This window comes from Hypanus sabinus, chromosome 6 (assembly GCF_030144855.1).
Source record: "Hypanus sabinus isolate sHypSab1 chromosome 6, sHypSab1.hap1, whole genome shotgun sequence".
NCBI lineage: Eukaryota > Metazoa > Chordata > Chondrichthyes > Myliobatiformes > Dasyatidae > Hypanus > Hypanus sabinus.
The window spans coordinates 126,691,103-126,714,144 of NC_082711.1; the positions used below are offsets into that span (position 1 = coordinate 126,691,103).

General features: G+C 40.7%; 1 protein-coding gene across 8 annotated transcripts in view; it reads right to left on the bottom strand.

The window, feature by feature from the left end:
• LOC132395815 (protein CASP-like) overlaps window positions 1-23,042 on the bottom strand; it is a 739,549-nt gene that overhangs the window by 506,293 nt on the left and 210,214 nt on the right. For all 8 annotated transcript variants that reach the window (XR_009512755.1, XM_059972899.1, XM_059972897.1 and 5 more), the window contains exons 5-8: window positions 22,814-22,951; window positions 15,276-15,399; window positions 7,108-7,184; window positions 4,622-4,688 (exon numbers count right to left, since the gene is read on the bottom strand). Coding sequence is in view for 7 of the 8 variants with exons in the window: in XM_059972899.1 (XP_059828882.1) it covers window positions 4,622-4,688; window positions 7,108-7,184; window positions 15,276-15,399; window positions 22,814-22,951 (406 nt within the window). In the remaining variant the exon portion in view is untranslated. The remainder of the gene's footprint in view (window positions 1-4,621; window positions 4,689-7,107; window positions 7,185-15,275; window positions 15,400-22,813; window positions 22,952-23,042) is intronic.

Below are 23,042 nucleotides of genomic sequence, written 5' to 3' on the forward strand. Positions count from 1 at the left end.
ACGTGTTGATCTGCACTATCTTACTATTTCTAAACCCACCTGCACGTGGCACTGGTAGCAATCCTGAGATTGCTATCCTGGAGGTCCTGCCCTTTAACTTGGCTTCTAGCTCCCTAAACTCACCTTTCAGGACCTCCTCACTCTTCCTACCCACGTCATTGGTCCCTACATGGACAACGACATCTGGCTGCTCACCCTCCCTCTTGAGAATACTGAGAATTCGATCAGAGGTATCGCGGACCCTGCACCAGGGAGACAACAGACCATCTGGGATTCTCGATCTCTTCCACAGAACCTCCTATCTGTCCTCCTAACTGTTGAATCCCCTTTCACTACTGCTGTCCTCTTTTCACTCCTTCCTTTCTGAGCTGAGGGTCCAGTCTCGGTGCCAGAGACGCAACCACTGCAACTTGTCCCTGGTAGGTCGTCCCCACCAACAGTGTCCAAAACGGTATACTTATTGTTGATGGGAGCGGCCACAGGGGTGCTCTGCTCTTCCTGTCTGTTCCCCTTCCCTCTCCTGACAGTCACCCAGCTACCTGTCTCTTGACTCCTAGGGGTGACTATCTCCCTGAAACTCCCGTCTATTTCTGCCTCTGCCTCCCGAATGATCCGAAGTTCATCCAGCTCCAGCTCTAGTTCCCTAACACGGTTTGTCAGGAGCTGCAGCTGGATGCACCTTTTGCAGGTGTAGTTATCAGGGACAACAGTGCTCGTCCTGACTTCCCACATACTGCAAATGGAGCACTCAACTGCCCTAACTGCTGCCTCCATTACCTACTCCTAATCTAATTAGATTAATTAAACGAGCTTACCCGGCTTTACCTCAGCTGGAGTGAAGCTCATACTCAGTCTCTGCTCGCTTTTTAAATTGCCCCACTGATCTCAGAGGCCGACCTTCACGCGCTTGCGCAGTCATGCCCCATTCAACCTCGCCTCTGCCTAATTGAGCCAAAGCCAACCCACTCTGCCTCAGTCCACTCCGACGATGGCCGCTGTATATGGCAGTCTTTCTTCTTAAACCTTTGGTGCACTACATCACACGCCTGCTCAGTCTAGCCTCTTTACCCCGATCAGTTAAAAAACACAGCTTCTCTCCGAGCTTCTTTTACCTCTTCCCTCTACGCCTCTTGCTGTGATTTAAAATTATCTCAGAAACCACATTTGCAATAGTAACAGGGTCAAAAGCTTGCCATTCTCTTGACTCATCGCCAGGAAATCTATTATCTAAGTGATTACACACACATTGAATGATTCGAATAGGCGTAATATCAATGTCAGAACTTATAGTTGTAAGTATATCCTTCACTTTGTCACTTCAATAAACGGTATCACCAAGATACTAGAACTGTATCATGTTAATTTTTGCTTTTGCATACTGCAGTACTTCAACTGTATTCAAACAGCTTTTCTGAAGGTATTTACAAAGACATGCTAGATCTTCCAAAACATTGGAAGTTAAACAAGGACAGTTAAGACTCTATATTGTGAATTGATCAAAATTTTCAGGCAATAGTTACTGATTGAATTGTTACATACATTAACTGGCTCTTTGCAATACTGGATCAAAACTTTGCAGTTTCTCATTAAAGCAGTAACAATGTGTCTTGTCTTTGTTTTGTGATCTAAATGATACAACATCACGTTCTGTAATATTAGCTAATCCAGCTTTTCCTTTTTAACCAACAACTTTCTGAACAGTGCATACATTGTTCAAATGAGTGCTCAATTGATGCTATTTCCCAGGTCTTCTCTGTGCACCCCAAGGTTGCTCTCACAGATGCTTCATTTCTTGAAGGATTGCTACCACCCCATTATTCTTTCCAAGCATAACATTTGTTCCCTCTGACATAAACATGCCATCTTTTGAATATCAAGATTATTGTTGACATAATATTTTATCACTTCAACAATAGTGATACTCTCACATGCAGCGAATTTCAAAATACCCACACAGCGAATTTCCAAAATTAACATTTCCTGTATAGAAATGTCTGTAGTTTTGCCAGCAATCAGTGTATGGAAAGCAAATTTCTGCAGTTCTTCCATTATCTGTTTTTGAAGCATACCACTGATACATGCAACAAATTCAAATGCATTGTCCTGTTGCCCCAACTCTCTGTTATATTTATATATTTGGCCATATGTACATGAAATTCTTACACAGAATACATAAAAGCATTCATTTTAATTGTTAAGGTAGTTATTAATTATCCCTTTGACTATATCAGAATTAGACATCTTTTGCACATCTTGTTTCACTCTTGCCTCATGTTCTCTTGCAGTTTCAATTAGCATGCACAAAATTCCACATTTCTTCGGGTTGCATAACTTGGTAACTGCACATATATCAATCCTCTGGTTAAGATGTCATTTTAAATAAGCTATCTTTCATTCTTCCAATTTTGTGCAGAACCGAATTTATCCCCAACTTTTCACTTCGACACAAATGGTGCATACAATATCCCCACTATCCTGATTTGTAAAAATTTTGCCAATTTTAATGTTTTGGTACTGATGAGAAGCTGGTATTTTAGTATCTGTGAGTTGCAAGTGTCATTCTACCTTAAATTTTATACAAGCTTTGTTCTTCAAAGCATTTAACTCTTCTTCTGCTTTTATTTTCAACAACGATAGGATACTAAAAATAATAATTATTATAATTTAAGAATACTAATAAAAATCAGTCATGCAAACAATTTTAAAGCAACAATTTTTAACTTATTCCGACAAATTTTTAATAAAAAATTATTATTAGACTATAATTTTTTTTTGAAAGATACCCACCAAAGAACATAGAACACAGAAAACCTGCAGCACATAGCTGTGCCGAACATGTCCCTACTTTAGAGGAGGTCAAAACAACTGCGGACACAATGGCAAAAATAAAAATTTTTGATGAGACAGCATCAGTGTTCAGTGGGCCAGCAGTTAACTAACAATAATCTACCAACTTCTATTCTGTGTTTAATGTTACAAGTTGTAAGTGTTGTAACTTGAAGCACTGACAATGTAAATACATTGAAACTCCCTAAAATGTCTCAAAGTAAAGGTTGTGCTACTTTAATTAACGCATAATTGCAAGGTACTTCACAATTACAAAAATATAAAAGAAAATCCCAGCTGCACGGCAACAAAGGCTATGTGCATGGAAGCATTTGTTACTGCACAGCTTAGAAGGAATAGTGCACTAAAGTATAATCAATATTATTAAAATCAATGCATTAAATTTTTTCACATTGGTCAATCAATAACTCATTTATTTCACTTCAAGACAATATCCTCTGCACTTGTTTCAATTATTTAATGCTGCTTAACTAAAACTATAATTATTGAAACATTTTAAGTTAATTACCAGTTACGTTATCCACAAAATGTGATCAATCTTACCACTAAAGTTATCTTTTGTGTGTGCTTGAGGAGCTCCATGTTTTACATGAAAGCTTTCATCACCCTAACAGTAATGAAGTTTATATTATGACCTCAAGCTACTCAGTTGTCTGTAAGTAATTTTGTACAGTAAGCAAATGCACTGTGTTTGTGCAAGTGTCCCCATTGTTGCACAATTATTCAAAAATACATTGAAGAATAACTTTGTAATGAGGTGACAATTTGTTTTTGATTGTCAAATTACATTGCATATGCCTTGCTTCTGAGTAAATTGGAGAAAAGGAAACAAAAAAAAAGAATGAAGTATTTTTCTGCTTTAAAACTTATAAAATCTTAGGTAACTCAATTTCACAATGAAAAGTTTTCTCTTTTTATGTTGATATAATTGTTCAGGATCAAACAAATGGATCAACCTCAAAAAAACAAATTCTGATATAAATTTTAGGTTTTTCTCACCACTCCGATCCACACGTACCCTGAACATAATTTCTTGTCAAATATTCAAAGGAGTTGGTTTCCCAAGCTACTTTTCCTCTTTCTAACCTCAGTACCTATTGCAATCAACTCATTTAATTTGCTGGAAAGTAACAAAATAAAGTAAACCACTCAAATTTTTCACTCGATCAAACACATTCCTCCTATCATTTTTCTCAAAATCCTTGCAATTCCACAGAAACACCTGCAAGTCATGCATCTCAATAAGCAGCTGCTAATATAATCCACAAATACCTCCTGACCACCATAACCAAGTGCCATCCAGTTCCTTCCAATCTACTTCACGCAAACAAAGCATAACAGACAAAAAACATAATTATCATGCAAAAAATCACAGCTATTCATTTACAGTCTTTATGGACAAATAAATTAGGTATTAGCAAAATCCATCCACCAACCCAGAAGTTAAATGAATTGCTAATTATGAATCAATGATCCTGGCCATGCATCACATATTTTTTACATTACCCTCCACTTATTATAAGAATATGTACCCAATTAATACCAGGAATACAGATTATATCTAACAGAGCATACTTCTAAAAAACTTCCATCAAAAATACCACATGGCTAACTGATCTCAAATTCTTCTTGAAGTTCCCACCATCACTGAAGCCAGTATATTGGAATATATAACTGTTGCTTCAATGCTAGAACAGCACATCTCAACAGCACATTATCCAACTTGTCACACATATCATCAATATTTTGCTCCTTTGTAATTCATGAAACTTACTTGGCAGTTGATTCTTCATCATACTTGGTTTTCAAATCGAATAATTCAGTCTGTGTTGATTCCAAGGCTGCAAAAGAAAGAAATAGTTCCAAGAGGATCAATGATTGCAGTTGCTCAATGAATATTTCTCAACAGACTTTGCAGATGCATCATTAATAGAGTTGTTAAAAGTCAAATGCTTCCAGTGCACTTCTGCTACAGGAACGTGTAATATAAGTAATCAGTAAATTTAGAGAGAAGGCTCTGTGAAGGTGAACTGAATATCCAGGTACAAACTGTGATAACTAAAGCAACCAACAAGGCAGAATGATAGAAAAATCAATCTACAGGGGATTCTTTGGCCAATGTTTTTGTGCCAGGCAACAAAAGCACTAACAGGTTTAATCACACCTTCCCAAAACTGCCCACAATCCAACAGGTCATGATTCTCCAAGTGCACACTGAATACTCTTTGTTGTGAATGACGGGGTTTCTGCCACTGCAAACCTTTCAGGCAGAGTTCCATCTTCCACCACTCTCTAGTTGGAAATATTTCTTATCTTCCCTCTGATCCTTCTGATAATTATATTAAATCCTATCCCCCAGTTTCTGACTCATGGTAAGGGAGATAAGTTTCATTTAACCTAAGCTCCTCAAAATGTCATGAAATTCATGAAAGTTTAGGATCTACAGATGTATGCTTCATCTGTTCCTCGAAACTTCTGTGGCTCCTGTCTGTTGTATATTCCCTTACTGTACTGTACCTGACCAAATCAGTACTTCATAAATCCAAGATTATTTGCTATCTGTCCAATTAACCATTTATATCCACCTGCTGTCTACAATATTCCTTCACACTCTCAACCTCATGCCAACTTGTGTCTCATCTGCAAACTTTAGTCTGTGACTCTGCGTATGTTCTACAAAACTATCATGCCCTCTATAAATATATACAAAAAGCAAAGTACAGCACTGCACTTTATGTAGTATTCCATGCAATAGCCTTCCAGTCACTAGAACACCTACCAACCTTTGCTTCCAGCTGGAGTTAATTTTACTATAAATCAATTTAGACATTGAGCACATTGTATTCATCAAACCTTCTTGATACCTTAAAAGATTAAATAAAGTAAGATAAAACATCACATTTATCAAAAACCATGGCTAATTCTCAAATAATTTATCTTTGTTAAAATACGTTTTAAATATGTTGTTAAAATATAACAACAAAGCTGAGTCTAGGTGCTTATGATTTTAGTTCTGATAAGTTCAGGATGTATATAAATTGGAATAAAATTACTACAGTCCATCTTAGGATCATAATGTCAATTCACTGAGTCAAACAGTACAGAAAAAGGCTTTGGGTTGACCATTATGTACTTCAATATACTAATTCCATTTACTCACACTTGGTCTATAAGCCTTTTATGCTTTGATGATTCATGCTCCCATCTAGATATAGATAATGGCACCACTACCACCACCAAATTGTTATGTAGAAGGTTAAGCACTGAAAGAACCTCTCTCTAATAAGGGCCCTACCCTGAAAATAGCCTTCATGCATAAGAGTTCTTCTCTCTCCCCATGTCTCACACCAATGCTTTTAAGCATGGAATGAGCTCTTTTTCATGGATTGGTATGCATAGGGAACTCTGCTAACAATCCCTTATGTTCAAAATCTTACCAGGTAAGATCACCTCCTAATGTCAAAGATAAATCACAGTACACTTCAGGAAGTCTATGGCATCAACCAACATCTAGTCATAATTTTAAATTAGAACAAACATTTAAATACAGCTTTTAATGTTAAAACAACATAGTTTATCAATACAGGTTAAATTATTCAACAATTAATAGAGAAGTAACCAAGTGAAACACAGAAGAAATACTTTATTTATTCTGAAAATTATAAGAGAACAGAAATAGGGCCTTTGGCCCAACAAGCCCACGCTGATCATCAATCCTGTTAAAATTCCTTTATTCTATCACTCACTCACACCACAAGGGCCAATAAACCAAACAAGATCTTAGGATCCAGTTTGTTTTACACCTTTAATCTTGCCTTCCAATCCTGTCAATTTTCAGGTACATATAATTCTCTCAGGCAAATTGATTATAAAGTGCATTCATTCCATATTTAAGGAATGCAATTCATTTCCTTATAACACCTGTAATTTCTTACTTCCTTATGACAGTTTTTTCAATGACTTGCCATCCTTTCTGATCTGGGCCCAGTTCTACCCAAAATAAGTTCCTTGCTTTTGCATTTTGTGCTTCTATGATCTTGATTCAACAAACCTGTTACTAACTTCAATGTCATATAATTGTGAAGGCCTAGTTTCATCCGATTTGTCAATCATTACCATTAATTTCAAAGAAATTAAATACTGCATTAATTTTTAAACAATTATATATCATTTGTTAACTTGGATACATTGTAACACAATAAGAATAATCAATGAGTCATTCGAAGCCCTGAAGCTACAGCAGCAAAGTCAATCTGTTACCTGACTGTAATGCCTGAACTTTATGATCAGCTTCCTCAAATTTTGAGGCCAAAGATGTCTGAGTCTCCTGTAGTTTCCTGAAAAATATATTAAACGGTAATGTCAAAACAGATTTCATAATGAGAATAATTTCAGCAGCAAACATCTGTGAAAACATATGACTGCATCCAGGCATGATGTTACATTAAGATTCTCTTCTGTTCTGTCATTAATGAAAAACTCATTTGAACTTCTTAATACAGCTTTTTGCCAATGACTACAATTCATTTTGATTACTGTTCAAATTATTTACATTCATGGGATATCTCACTATGACACACCTTCATATCAAAACAGGTAGTTCCATAAATATTTTTTTCTTTTGCAAGCATGTTAGGAGAACCCAGCAGCATCAATGAGAGGAAAGGAACTAGCAAAGTTCAGGGTCGAAACCCTACATCAGGACAGGGCTTTGGGAAGTGGTACTGAGAAGATTGGAATAGTCCCAAACCTTCTCAGGTACCACACCCAACTCTTTCTCCATGACACTGATGACTGATTCCTGCACCCGTGCCGAGTCATCAATTTTATTACCTTTGCCATAAACTTCCACCCTGCTCTCACATTCTAACATGAATTGTGGGCACGTTATGTTCACACCAGAAGCCTGACAATGTTAAGAGCGATTTTTGGATTTAGAACATATACATTTAGCAATTAACTCTGGCTAACAGTCTTCACATCTGAATATGTATTGGGGATTTAATTTGCAGCTGCCCCAATCATCAAAGATTGGAGCCAGCAGTTCCCAGCAGTATGGGCTAGAAACAAGCAAGATTATGGTCAAGTAAAGATAAACTCAGTTAAAAATAGAGGGAGCCTGTATGAACCAGTAAGCAGTACCCTATAAAAACTGATGCATTGACAACTGTTCAGGGTAAAGTGAAAGAACTTAAAAACCTGGGGATACTCAAAGAAACTGTCGCAACCACTAACTCACCTACATGGCCAGTGAAGGAGCCCAATGGACAATTGCAATAGATTATACCACCCGTAAGACCATGCCGAGATTGCATCCCGTAGTGGCAAGTCCTGCAAAAATCCTGAATGGCCTGTCTCCAGAACATAAAGTTTTTTCAGTCTTGAATTTTGGGGCCTCCCCTTAGCACCTGAATCCCACTTCCAATTTGCCTTCACCTTGGGTAGGCAGCAATTTATATGGGCCAGATTCCCCACAGGGATTCCAGATTAGTCCATCCGTTTTTAATAAGGTCATGGCACAGTCTTTGGAAAAGCTCAATCTAATGTCATACAGGTCGACCAGCTTACAATAGGCAGACGATATACTAATTGCTTTGGAAGATGAAGCAGGTCATTTAGGGGCAATAGTCAGCGTTTTAGAGATACTGCAAGACGAGGGGTTTAAAATCAGTCCACAAAAGATTCAGATAGGAAAGCAAACCATACAATACCTAGGCTACACCATTTCCCAGGAGAGAAAGGACATGTCAGATCATAGACATTCAGCAATCAGGTTCATACCCCACCCAGAAAATGGAATGCTAAGGAAGGTTATAGGTCTATTCGATTATGGCCATAATTTCATACCACAGTTCTCAGTACTAGTGGTCCTGATTCAGGCATTAATTAAAGGAGAGAAGTCCCCTCTGGAGAAAGTAAGATGGGGGCCAGATGAGGAAAAGACTTTTATAGATATCACAAAAACCCTGGTCTCTGCACCCTCGCCAGATGTGGCATGCCCCTTTCACCTATATTGCACCGAAGCAGTAGTAGTGCAGGTCCATGGAATCACGAGAAAGCTAGTGGCATATTATTGAAAGAAACAGACAGTAGGACTTCCCTACTGCATTGCGCTTTACACTGCCCAGCACGGGCAGTGCGAATAAGTGAAACAACTGTAATGATGGGACAACTCATACAATACACATTCCATATTCCATAACATCATAGAGCTCCTGAAGCTCACCAGAAAAGGGAGATTAATGAGCAGAAAGGAAATGAAGAGGCAGACATCACTGCAAAGGCAGCAGAAAAACAAGAGGCAATGGAAATAGCAAGCATGCACGAAGAAATGACGGAAGTCTGTTTCGTAAAATTATGTGAGGCGGCGGAGGCAGAAGAGAAGGAGAAATGAAGGAGAAAGGAGAGACCAGATGGGAGCTGGACACATGGGGAGGAAGGAGTCATGGAAGCCCCACCCTATATTAGGTTGGTACGACTGAAGTTATATCATGGGGTTTTGCATCAGAGAAGCCAGAGCATGACGCCAAACACAAAATATGCACTAACAACCACTGCTAGTATTTTCGGACCTCACAAAAAGTTTCAACAGCATCAACTAACAGAGTTTATGGACAATCCCAGAACATGGCTCCCATCTGAAATATGCGAAAACTCCCTATCTGTTACATGATTTTATTCGACAAAGCATGTGGAAGCTAAATACCAACACACTTGAAAACAGGAGCAGGAGTAAGCCTCCAGGCCCCTCAATATGATCATGGCTGACAAATACTGTCCCACAGCTCACAATTCAAAAATACACATGTGTACTTCACTATGTCTTCAACCTGAGCCTGAGTCTCCAGAGGGTTCCTGTGCTGTGGAAGACGTCCTGCCTTGTCCCTGTACAGAAGGTGCTGCGCCCCAGCGGCTCCAATGACCGGTGGCATTGACCTCCCACATCATAAAGACCCTGGAGAGACTTGTTCTGGAGTAGCTCCGGCCTATGGTTAGGCCATACTTAGACTCCCTCCAGTTCGCCTAGCAGCCCCGACTAGGAGTTGAGGATGTCATCATCTACCTGCTGAACCGTGACTACGCCCACCTGGACAAGCCGGCGAGCACTGTGAGGGTCATGTTTTTTGACTTCTCCAGTGCGCTCAACACCATCCGCCCTGCTCTGCTAGGTGAGAAGCTGACAGTGATGCAGGTGGTTGCTTCCCTGGTGTCATGGATTATTGATTACCTGACTGGCAGACCACAGTACGTGCGCTTGCAACACTGTATGTCAGACAGAGTGGTCAGCAGCACTGGGGCTCCACAGGGGACTGTCCTGTCTCCCTTTCTCTTCACCATCTACACCTCGGACTTCAACTACTGCACAGAGTCTTGCCATCTTCAGAAGTTTTCTGATGACTCTGCCATAGTTGGATGCATCAGCAAGGGAGATGAGGCTGAGTACAGGGCTACAGTGGGAAACTTTGTCACATGGTGCGAGAAGGATCATCTGCAGCTTAATGTGAAAAAGACTAAGGAGCTGCTGGTGGACCTGAGGAGGGCTAAGGCACCAGTGACCCCTGTTTCCATCCAAGGGGTCAGTGTGGACATGGTGGAGGATTACAAATACCTGGGGATACGAATTTACAATAAACTGGACTGGTCAAAGAACGCTGAGGCTGTCTACAAGAAGGGTCAGAGCCGTCTCTATTTCCTGAGGAGACTGAAGTCCTTTAACATCTGCCGGACGATGCTGAGGATGTTCTACGAGTCTGTGGTGGCCAGTGCTATCATGTTTGCTGTTGTATGCTAGGGTAGCAGGCTGAGGGTAGCAGACTCCAACAGAACCAACAAACTCATTCGTAAGGCCAGTGATGTTGCGGGGGTGGAACTGGACTCACTGACAGTGGTGTCTGAAAAGAGGATGCTGTCCAAGTTGCATGCCATCTTGGACAATGTCTCCCATCCACTCCATAATGTACTGGTTAGGCACAGGAGTACATTCAGCCAGAGACTCATTCCACAGAGATATAACACTGAGCATCATAGGAAGTCATTCCTGCCTGTGGCCATCAAACTTTACAACTCCTCCTTCGGAGTGTCAGACAACCTTAGCCAAAAGGCTGGTCCTGGACTTATTTCCACTTGGAATAATTTATTTATTATCATTTAATTATTTATGGTTTTATATTGCTATATTCTACACTATTCTTGGTTGGTGCAACAGTAACAAAACCCAATTTCCCTCGGGATCAATAAAGTATGACTGTCTGTCTGTATCATTTTAAACATTTCTAATTATTTTGTCTCTATAATACTCTCGGGTAGGGAATTCCAGAAATTAAATAACCTCTGCAAAAAGAAATTTCCCTGCTATCTTCTTGTCTTGTAACTAGGTCTGCTGGTTTGACACTTACTCACCATAGAAACATGGAAACATAGAAAACCTAAAGCACAATACAGGCCCCACCATCCCACAAAGCTGTGCCAAACACGTCCCTACCTGAGAAATTACTAGCCTTACCTGTAGCCCTCTATTTTACTAAGCTCCATGTACCTATCTAAAATCTCTTAAAAGACCCTATTGTATCAGCCTCTACCACCGTTGCCAGCAGCCCATTCCATGCACTCACCACTCTGAGTGAAAAACTTAACCCTGACATCTCCTCTGTACCTACTCCCCAGCATCTTAAACCTGTGTTCTCTTGTGGAAACCATCTCAGCCCTGGATAGAGCCTCTCTGACTGTCCACATCTTATACAGCTGTAGCAGGTCATCTCTCATCTTCCATCGCTCCAAGGAAAAAAGGCTGAGTTCACTCAACCTATTCTCATAAGGCATGCTCCCCAATCCAGGCAACATCCTTGAAAATCTCCTCTGCAGCCATTCTATGGCTTCCACATCCTTCCAGTATTGAGGCGACCACAACTGAGCGCAGAACTCCAAGAGGGGTCTGACCAGGGTCCTATATAGCTACAACGTTACCTCTTGGCTCCTAAATTCAATTCCACAATTGATGAAGGCTAATACACAGTACGCCTTCTTAACCACAGAGTCAACCTGCACAGTTGCTTTGACTCGGACCCCAAGATCCCTCTGATCCTCCACACTTTCAGGAGTCTTACCATTAATACTATATTCTTCCATCATATTTGACCTACCAAAATGAACCGCTTCACGCACATCTCAGCCCAGTTTTGCATCCTATCCATGTCCCGCTGTAACCTCTGACAGCCCTCCACACTATGCACAACACCTCCAACCTTTGTGTCATCAGCAAACTTACTAACCCATTCCTACACTGCCTCATCCAGGTCATTTATAAATATCACAAAGAGTAAGGGTTCCAGAACAGAGTCCTGAGGTGACCAACCTCCATGTATGACTCGTCTACAACCACTATTTGCCTTCTCTGGGCAAGCCAGTTCTGGATCCACAAAGCTGTGTCCCCATGGATCCCATGCCTCTTTACTTTCTCAATAAGGCCTTGCATGGGGTACTTTATCAAATACCTTGCCGAAATCCATATACGCTACATCTACTGTTCTTCCTTCATCAAGGTGTTCAGTCACATGCTCAAAAAATTCAATCATGCTTGTAAGGCTCGACCTGCCCTTTACAAAGCCATGCTGACTACTCCTAATCAAATTATACCCCTCCAAATGTTCATAAATTCTGCCTCTCATGATCTTCTCCATCAACTTACCAACGACTGAGGTAAGAATCACTGGTCTATAATTTCCTGGGCTATCTCTACTCCCTTTCTTGAATAAAGGAACAACATTCGCAACTCTCCAATCCTCCGGAACCTCTCCCGTCCCCATTGATGATGCAAAGATCATCGCCAAAGGCTCAGCAATTTCCTCCCTCAGCTCCCACAGTAGCCTGGGGTACACCTCATCTGGTCCCAGCGACTTATCCAACTTGATGTTTTCCAAAAGCTCCAGCACATCCTCTTTCTTTGTATTTACATCAAGCTTTTTAATCTGCTGAAAGTTATCACTACAATCACCAAGATCCTGTTCCATACTGAATACTGAAGTATTCATTAAGTACCTCTGCTATTTCCTCCTGTTCCATACACACTTTCCCACTGTCACACCTGATAGGTCCTATTCTTTCACACGTTATCCTCTTGCTCTTCACATACTTGTAAAATGCCTTGGGGTTTTCCTTAATTATGCCCACCAAGACCTTCTCATGGCCCCTTCTGACTCTCCTAATTTCCTTCTGAAGCTCCTTTCTATTTACCTTATAATCGTCTAGATCTCTAACATTACCTAGCTCTCTGAACCTTAGGTAAGCTTTTCTTTCTTCTTGACTAGATTTATTACAGTCTTTGTACACCACGGTTCTTGTACCCTACATAATGTCCCTGTCTCATTGGAACGTACCAATACAGAGCTCCACACAAATATCCATATTTCTTCCGTACTTTTCTGAGAGGATCTGTTTCCAATTTAAGCCATCAATTTCCTGCCTGATAGCCTCATAATTCCACTTACTCCAAATTAATCGCTTTTCTAACTTGTCTGTTCCTATCTCTATCCAATGGTATTGTAAATGAGACAGATTCGTGATCATTATCTCCAAAATGCTCTACTACTGAGAGACCTGACACCTGATCAGGTTCATTTCCCAATACCAAATCAAGTACAATCTCCCCTCTTGTAGGCTTATCTACATATTGTGTCAAAAATCCTTCCTGAACACACCTAACAAACTCCATCCCATCTAAACCCCTTGCTCTAGGGAGATGCCAATCGATATTTGAGAAATTAAAATCTCCCATCACGACAACTCTGTTACACCTTTCCAGGAACTGTTTCCCTATCTGCTCCTCGATATCCCTGTTACTATTGGGTGGCCTATAAAATACACCCAGTAAAGTTGTTGACCCCCTTCCTGTTCGTAACCTCCACCCACAGAGACTCCGTAGGCAATCCTTCAATGGCATCCAGCTTTTCTGCAACTGTGACACTATCTCTAATCAACAGTGCCATGCCCCCGCCTCTTTTGCCTCCCTCCCTGTCCTTTCTGAAACATCTAAAACCCGGCATTTGACGTAACAATTCCTGTCCCTGAGTCATCCACATCTCTGTAATGGCCACAACATCATAGCTCCAAGTGCTGATCCACGCTCTAAGCTCATCCACTTTGTTCATAATACTCCTCGCATTAAAATAGACACATCTCAAACCATCAGTCTGAGCGTATCCCTTCTCTATCCCCTGCCTATCCTCCCTCTCGCACTGTCTATAAGCTTTCTCTATTTGTGAGCCAACCTCCTCTTTTCCAGTCTCTTCAGTTCGGTTCCCACCCCCCAACAATTCTATTTTAAACTCTCCCCAGTAGCCTTAGCAAACCTCCCTGCCAGGATTTTGGTCCTCCTGGGATTCAAGTGCAACCCGTCCTTTTTGTACAGGTCACACCTGCTCCACAAGAGATCGCAATGATCCAGAAATCTGAATCCCTGCCCCCTGCTCCAATCCCTCAGCCACGTAATTATCCTCCACCTCATCCTATTCATATTCTCACCATCGCATGGGACAGGCAGTAATCCCGAGATTACTACCTTTGCAGTCCTGCTTCTCAACTTCCTTGCTAACTCCCTGCAGTTTTTTTTCAGGACCTCTTTCCTTTTCCTACCTATGTCATTGGTACCAATATGTACCATGACCTCTAGCTGTTCTCCCTCCCCATGCAGGATAACTTGGATGCGATCTGAAACATCTCAGACCCTGGCACCTGGGAGGCAAACTACCATCTGAGTTTCTTTCTGTGTCCACAGAATGGCCTGTCTGAAACCCTATAGAGTCCCCTATCACTAATGCCTTCCTCTTCCTTTCCTTACCCTTCTGAGCCACCAGACGAAAATATCTCAACAGCTACCCTGTCAACCCTCCTCAAGATTTCAATAAGATCATCCCTTCTAAACACCAAGGAATCAAACACAACTTGTTTAGCCTCTCTTGACAGAACTCTCACCCCAGTAAGTTTTCTGGTAGGTCTTTTATTGGACTTCCTCTAATACAATTGTATTCTTTTATATGGAAGGGCATCACAAGAGCAGGAGGAGCTCAACTCTGACATATTTTATCCCAGGAACAAAAGTATCAACATCTCTTTGATAAACAAAATGATGAAGGAATTCAAACCAGAGTGTGAGTAGTAAGTTGACAGGAGGACTCACTTATTAACAATTGTGCCACCCAGGATTAAGTATTAACAAATTTTCATGCATCAGGAATGTAGCTGTCACTTGGTTTTTAACTAAGCCTTATTAAGTAGAACACTACACCTGTAGACATATTCTCTGTAGAAAGAAACCATTCTACAGACAGCCAAGAGAAGTAATACAAGAATCCCATGACCTCTGCAGTAAGAATTGTTATGCTTTCAAAGAACGTGATATAAAATGTGAAACATAAAATAATGTATTAACTTACCTTTCTTTTTCACTGAAGTCATTTTGTAATTTCTGTTCTTTTTCAAGTGCAAGGATTTCTGCTCTGCTACTCAAAGTCTGCTCATATTCTTTGATTTTTTCTTTAAGTGCCTTTATTGTAACCTCTGCAGGAACAAGGCAAAAGTTATTGTTCTGTTACACAAGAGGAGGTTACCTGCACTCTGAATGCTTGCTGTGATTTAAACAGCAACATTTCAATCTAGACATAATCAAGTATCCTTTGAAGACCAATTGTTCCTCAAAGGCTAAATTGAACTTCAAATATTTCGGCTGAGAGGTCAATAGGTTTACGTGATAGACTAGGTTCACTCAGATGACTCAAAAACAATTATATCTAAAATATAATCACTCAAATTAGCATCGATGCACCATGGAAGCCACTTGGAAATTTGGGATCAGAAAACAAATGAATCATGCTCTATTCATCTTCACTTCCACCACACTAACTTTATTCACCTCTGAGATCTGATGAGTGAGATCTACTTAAATTTAGGGGTATCATACTTGAGGTTAAAATGGTAGACAACATCTAGATGCCAGCAGTAAATTTGTAGAGACACTTACAGTGGCATGCGAAAGTTTGGGCACCCCTGGTCAAAATTTCTGTTACTGTGAATATTTAAGTGAGTAGAAGATAAACTGATCTCCCAAAGTCATAAAGATAAAGATGAAATATTCTTTTCAACATTTTAAGCAAGATTAGTGTAATAGTTTTGTTTTGTACAAGTTTAGAGAGTAAAAAAGGAAAAGGAGCACCATGCAAAAGTTTAGGCACCCCAAGAGAGCTGAGCTCTCAGATAACTTTTACCAAGGTCTTAGACGTTAATTAGCTTGTTAGGGCTATGGCTTTTTTACAATCATCGTTAGGAAAGGACAGGTGATGCAAATTTCAAAGCTTCATAAATACCCTGTCTACTCAAACCTTGTCCCAACAATCAGCAGCCATGGGCTTCTCTAAGCAGTTGCCAAGCACTCTGAAAATTAAAATAAATAATGCCCACAAAGCAGGAAGGCGAAAAGAAGATAGCAAAAGCGTTTTCAGTTAGCTGTTTCCTCAGTTCGTAATGTAATTAAGAAATGGTACTTATCAGGAATGGTGGAGGTCAAGTTGAGCTCTGGAAGACCAAGAAAACTTTCCGAGAGATCTGCTCATAGGATTGCTAGAAAGGCAAATCAAAAGCCCCACGACTGCAAAAGAGCTTCAGGAAGATTTAGCAGACTCTGGAGTGGTGGTGCACTGCTCTACTGTGCAGCGACACCTGCACAAATATGACCTTCATGGAAGAGTCATCAGAAGAAAACCTTTCCTGCATCCTCACCACAAAATTCAGCATCAAGTTTGCAAAGGAACATATAAACAAACCTGATGCATTTTGGAAACAAATCCTGTGGACAGATGAAGTTAAAATAGAACTTTTTGGCCACAATGAGCAAAGGTACGTTGAGAGAAAAAAAGGTGCAGCATTTCATGAAAAGAACACCTCTCTAACTGTTAAGCATGGGGGTGGATCGATCATGCTTTGGGCTTGTGTTGCAGCCAGTGGCATGGGGAACATTTCACTGGTAGAGGGAAAAATGAATTCAACTAAATACCAGCAAATTCTGGAGTCAAACATCACATCGTCTATAAAAAAAAAAGCTGAAGATGAAAAGAGGAAGCTGAAAATGAAAAGAGGATGGCTCTACAACAGGATAATGATCCTAAACAAAATCCACAATGGACTACCTCAAGAGGCGCAAGCTAGAGGTTTTGCCACGGCCCTCAAAGTCACCCAACATAAAGGTCATCGAAAATCTGTGGATAGACTTCAAGATGGCCCAAGAATCTCACAGAACTAGAAACCTTTTGCAAGGAAGAATGGGTGTAAATCCCCCAAATAAGAATTGAAAGACTCTTAGCTGGCTACAGAAAGCATTTATAAGCTGTGATTCTTGCCAAAGGGAGTGTTACTAAGTACTGACCATGCAGGGTGCCCAAACTTTTGCTTCAGGCCCTGTCATTTTTTGTAATTTTGAAACTGTAAAAGATGGAAATAAAAAAGAAATCTTGCTTAAAATATTAAAGAAATGGGTCATCTTCAACTTCATGACTTTTGGAAATCAGTTCATCTTTAACTCGCTTAGCTATTCACAGTAACATAAATTTTGACCAGGTGAACCCAACTTCCACATGCCAATGTATAATAAGCTGCCTTCATGCAAAGCAATCAACGATTGCATTCTCCAAATCTTCATTTTCATTGTAACATATAAGATGATTGTTAATAAACATCCTCTAATTCTTCATAGTTCCTAACTTGCTGCAATAGTGAAATAGTTTTATTTTCACCAAAACCAACCTCCAAACCTCCATTCATTCTGCAACTGAATCCTTGACTTCCTCACCAGGAGACCACAGTCAGTGTAGGTCAGAAACAACATCGCTTCACTGACAATCAACACTGCAAAACCTCAAGAACGCATGCTGATTTGCTCTACACCCACAACTGTATGCCTTAGCACATCTCAAATGGCATCTATAAATTCGCTGAGGACACAACTATTGGCAGAATTTCAACAGATGAGGAGGTATACAACAGCCAAATAGAGTAGCTATTTGACTGTTGTTGCAATAACTTTGCATTGAAGGTCAGTAGGACCAAAGAATTAATTGTAGAATTCAGAAAGGGGGAATCGGGGTGGGGAACACACACCAGTCCTCTTCGAGGGATCAGCAGTGGAAGGGTGAGCAGTTTCAAGTTCCTGGGTGTTAACATCTCTGAAAATCTATCCTGGGCCCAACATGTTGATGCAATTATAAAGAAGGCACGACAGCAGCTGTATTTCATTAGGAGTTTAAGGACACTGGTATATATCAAAGACCCACAAATCTCTACAGGCGTATCTTAGAAAGCATTCTAACTGGTTGCATCACTGTCTGCCATGGAGGGGCCATGTAACAGGATTGAAAAAAGATGCAGCAAGTTTCAACTCAGCCAGCTCCATCATGGGCACTAGTCTCCGCAACACCCAGGACAATTTCAGAAGTCAACACGGCAGCATCCATCATTAAGTACCTCCATAACCCAGGACATGTCCTCTTTTTTACTGATACTCTCAAGGAGGTGGTACAGGAACCTGAAGACACACATTCATGCATTCATCTTTTCAGGAACAGCTTCTTCCTCTCCACCGTCTGATTTCTGAACGGTCAATGAACCCATAAATGCCACCCAGTTTTCCCTCTCTTTTTTCACTACTTACTTTCCATATGCAGTATGTAATATATAGTATTGTAATAATTATTTATTGTTCTGTACTGCTACTGCAACACAACAGATTTTACAACATAACGCCAGTGATATTATACCTGGTTCTGATTCTGATTCTACTTTGTCAGGCTCACCAGCCTATAATTCCCCTACTTATTCTTAGAGCTTTTCTTGAACAACTGAACATCAACCATCTTCTGTCACCTCGCGCATTGCTAAGGATGTCTTAAATACTCTGCTAGGGCCTGCAATTTCTGCACCGGCGTCCCACATAGGGAGCATTGGGGGAACTTTGTCAGACCCTGGGGATTTATTTACCCTAACTTCCCTCAGTACAACAAGCACCCCTCCTCTCTAATCCTTGTACGGTGTTGTTTTTATTTAGTTCTATAGACTTGCCAATCTGTAGTGAATACAAATGCAAAACAAAATCCATTTAAGATCTTCCCCATCTCTTCCAACTCCAAGCACAGAAGATAGTGGTGCAGGGGTGTTATTCTGACTGAATGCCTGTGGCCAGAAGGGTTCGGGCATTAGCACTGGGACCCCTCTTGTAAGTCTAAGGTAAATATGACATTAAATAAATTGGATGGAAATGTAGACAGCTGATTAATTGGTTTGCAGATGACATGAAAATCTAACTGGAGATTCATCAGTGATGGAACATCCTGGGTCGTTCATCCTAAAGATTCAGTACTCTCTGCATGAAGAAATTTCAGAAGCAGAATTGGAATCAGGTTTAATATCACGGGCATATGTTGTTCTGATTTGTGGCAGGAGTACATTGAAATACATTAAATCACAATAATATAGAGGCTTCTGGTTGCAGATGGTGCTGCTGAGGGTGAGTGTCAACTTTCCAGCAGTTCACAAGAAATACAGCTAAATACTTTATTAATAACAAAAAAATTAAGCTAATAATTTTAAAAATTATGGTAAACAATCAACACAAACAATGAAAAGGCAAACAAAGGCGAAGCTGAGTCTAAGGTCGAAGCATGTTGGTGCAATGCAAAGTCAAGGCATGTTCAAGACGAAGTTAAAGCAAGGTCGAGGCATATTCAAGATGAGTTGGGGTGAGCAGAGTTGGAGCAGAGGAGAAGCGGTTTTGGGGCCTGTCCACCTAAACCGAAAGCAAGGTTTGATTGATCAAAGGTCTGAAGCAATTTGGAAAGGTCAAGTAAGGACCAAAACATTGTGGGGAGCCAGGCCCAAGCGTATTGATGCTACATGGCCTGGGTCCTAGTGCATGAAATGATCCAATATTTGAAAAACACCTGGCCAAAAGGTTTGGAAAGACAGGGTGTCAGGAGCAAGGGCAAGGGTCAGGCCAGTTCTGCTTAAAAGAATGGTCCTTAAACATTTTGTGTGGCTTAAGGCTCCTGTACCTCTTCTTTGATGGCAGCAATGAGAAGAGGGCATGTCCAGAGTGATGGGGGATCCATAATGATGGATGCTGCCTTTTTGAGGCATCATCTTTTGCAGGTATCCTGGATGCTGGGGAGGCTACTGTCCATGATGGAGCTGGCTGAGTTTACAATTCTCTGCAGCTATTACCAATCCTGTGCAATGTATTCTCCATATTAGATGGTGATGCAACCTGTTAGAATGCTCTCCATGGTACATCTGTAAAAATTTTCTAGTCTTTGATGATATACGAATATTCCTCAAACTCCTAGTGAAATACAGCTGCTAACGTGGCTACTTTGTAATTGCATCAATATGTTGGGCCCAGGATAAATGTTCAGAGATGTTGACACTCAGAAATTTGAAACTGCTCACTCTTTCCAATTTTGATCCCTCAATGAGGACTAGTGTGTATTCCCTCAATTTCCCCTTTCTGAAGACCACAATCAATTCTTTGGTCTTACAGACATTGAATGCAAGGTTGCTGTGATAGCTGATCTATCTCACTCCTGTATGCTTCCTCACCATCTGAAATTCTCCCAACAATAGTTGTGACATTAGCAAATTTATAGATGACATATGAGCTGTGCCTAGCCACACAATCATAGGTGGAGAAAGAGTGGAGCAGTGGGCTAAGCATGCATCCTTGAGCTGCGCCAGTTTGATTATCAGTGAGGAGATTTTATTTCTGGTCCACACAGACTGTTATCTCCCAATGAGAAAGTCCAGGATCCAGATGCAGCAGCAAACTCAGAGGTCCATGTTTTGTAGCTTGTTGGTCAGAACCGGAGGTATGAATATGTTGAACGCTGAGCTGTAAGCAATAGATAGCAGCCTGATGTAGGTGGTACTGTTGTCTAGGTGATTCAAGGCCAAGTGAGATTGCATCTACTGGAGACCCATCATGGCAATAGACAAATTACAGCAGGTCCAGGTACTTGCTTATGCAAAAGTTGATTGTAGCCACGAACAACTTCTCAAAGCACTTCATCACAGTAATTGATAGTGCAAATGGGCGATAGTCATTGAGGCAGCTCACCCTGCTCTTCTTGGGCACAGGAATTGATTGTTGTCCTTCTGAAACAGGTGGTAACGTCCGACTGCAGCAGTGCGAAATTGAAGATGGCTGTGAACACTCCCATTAGTTGATCAGCACAGATTTCCAGAACCTACCAAGCACATGACACCTTGTAAGAGTTCACCTTTCTGAGAGATGTTCTGACGTTGGCCTCCAAGACAGAGATCACAGGGTCACCTACAGTGACTTGCACAGCTGTAGTTTTAATCACCCTTTTCAAAATGTGCATAAAAGGTGTTGAGTTTTTCTGGGAGTGAAGCATCACAGTTAGGTTTCGCCGAGTAGGCTTGCAAACCCTGAAACAGCTGACGTGCATCTGATTCTAGCGTCAATCAGAATTGGGTTTTTTGCCCTTAAAATAACCTTCTGTAGGTTGTAACTAGACTTCTTGTATAGAGCTGGATCAATGGTCTTGAATGCCATACATCTAGCCCAGAGCAGACATCAATTTCCTGGTTCATCCACAGGTTTTGGTTTAGGTAAGCTCGGTATGCTCTCAAAGTCACACTCTCATCCACACAGGTCTTGCTGAGGTTGGTGTCAACTGTGGCATATTCATCAGTTTCAAAGATGAAGCCTTTAATTGTCCAGTTCCATGTCTCAAAGCAGTCGTGTAAGTGCTCCTCATCCATCCTTCTTGGTCCTCACCACTGATGCTGTAGTCTTTAGTCTCCACCTACATGCTAGGAATATAAGTACAGCCAAGTGATCGGACTTTTCAAAGTGTGGATGTGGGATGGCACTGTAAATGTTCTTAATGGTGGCATAAGAGTAGTCAAGTATGTTGACTCCTCTGGTCCCACAGGTGGTATGTTGGCAGTTGTTGTATAAGACTTCTTCAAGCTGGCTTGGTTGAAATCCCCTGCAATGATAGGGTGTTTTATTTCATGACTGCTGATCACATTGCTCAACTCCTCCAATGCCTGCTTGAGAGTGGCCTGCGGTGGACTGTATACAGCTATGCAGATGAAGGAGGAAAACTCCCTCAGCAGATAAAATAGACATCTAACCACTAGATGATCCAGATCAGGTGAGCAAGACAGACAGAACTGCCACGTTTGTGCAATACAATGAGTTAATCATAAAGCATACTCCACCTTTAAAAGACTGAGCTATCCTCTTTTTGCAGAGAATACTGAAGCTATCGAGCTGCAAAAGTGCATCCCAAGTTGCTGGTGTGAGACATGTTTCTGTAAAGCAGAATATACAGCATGTCCCTCTGATACAGCAATTTTCTCTGAGATCTTCATTTTTATTTTCCAGAAACTGTACATTTGCCAGCAGGATAGTCAGGAGTAGAAGTCTAAGGCCTCTGCATTTCAATTGTACATGTAGACCAATACAGCATCCCCAGTTCCATTTCCTCAAAGGGAAAATGCACTCGCAATCCAAGTCTACCATTCAAAGTGTGTTGATTTTGAATACTAACTGATGTTTTACACATCTTAAAACGATGCTATCCACTGAAGCACCCATGTCTGTTACTGAGGATTTCAACTGCAGTAGTCCAAACTGGGAATATTTAATGAGTCTGCATGCAAAGAGTCATTACTTAATGGCGCAATCTTACCAGAACATGTCAATCCTAAATGCCAACTCTGCCATGCAAAAGTCTTAATAATCTGAATGCTTCAGTGAAATTACCTTATCATCATTCTGAAATCAAGAGAGCTTCCACCTCTTCTGCTTAATCTGGTACTCAAATTGCAACCCCATCATAAATGAATCAAAGGAATTCATTATTGACAGTTCTAATAACAGGTAAAATTTTCCAGTCCTTACCCTGGTTCTTGACTTCTGCAAATTCTTTATTGTATTCTTCAAGTGTTTCGCGGAGCTTCTGATTCTCTGTTTCAATGTCATGCATGCGTTGAACTTTGAGTTGGAGTTGCTGTCCTAGATCCAATGCTGGAACAGGATCTGCAACAAAATATACCAAGGTACACAGCACAGTTAAATCTTCTCCAAGCAAGTACAGTCCAACCTTTTAGGTGTTCTAAAGTAACAGGTG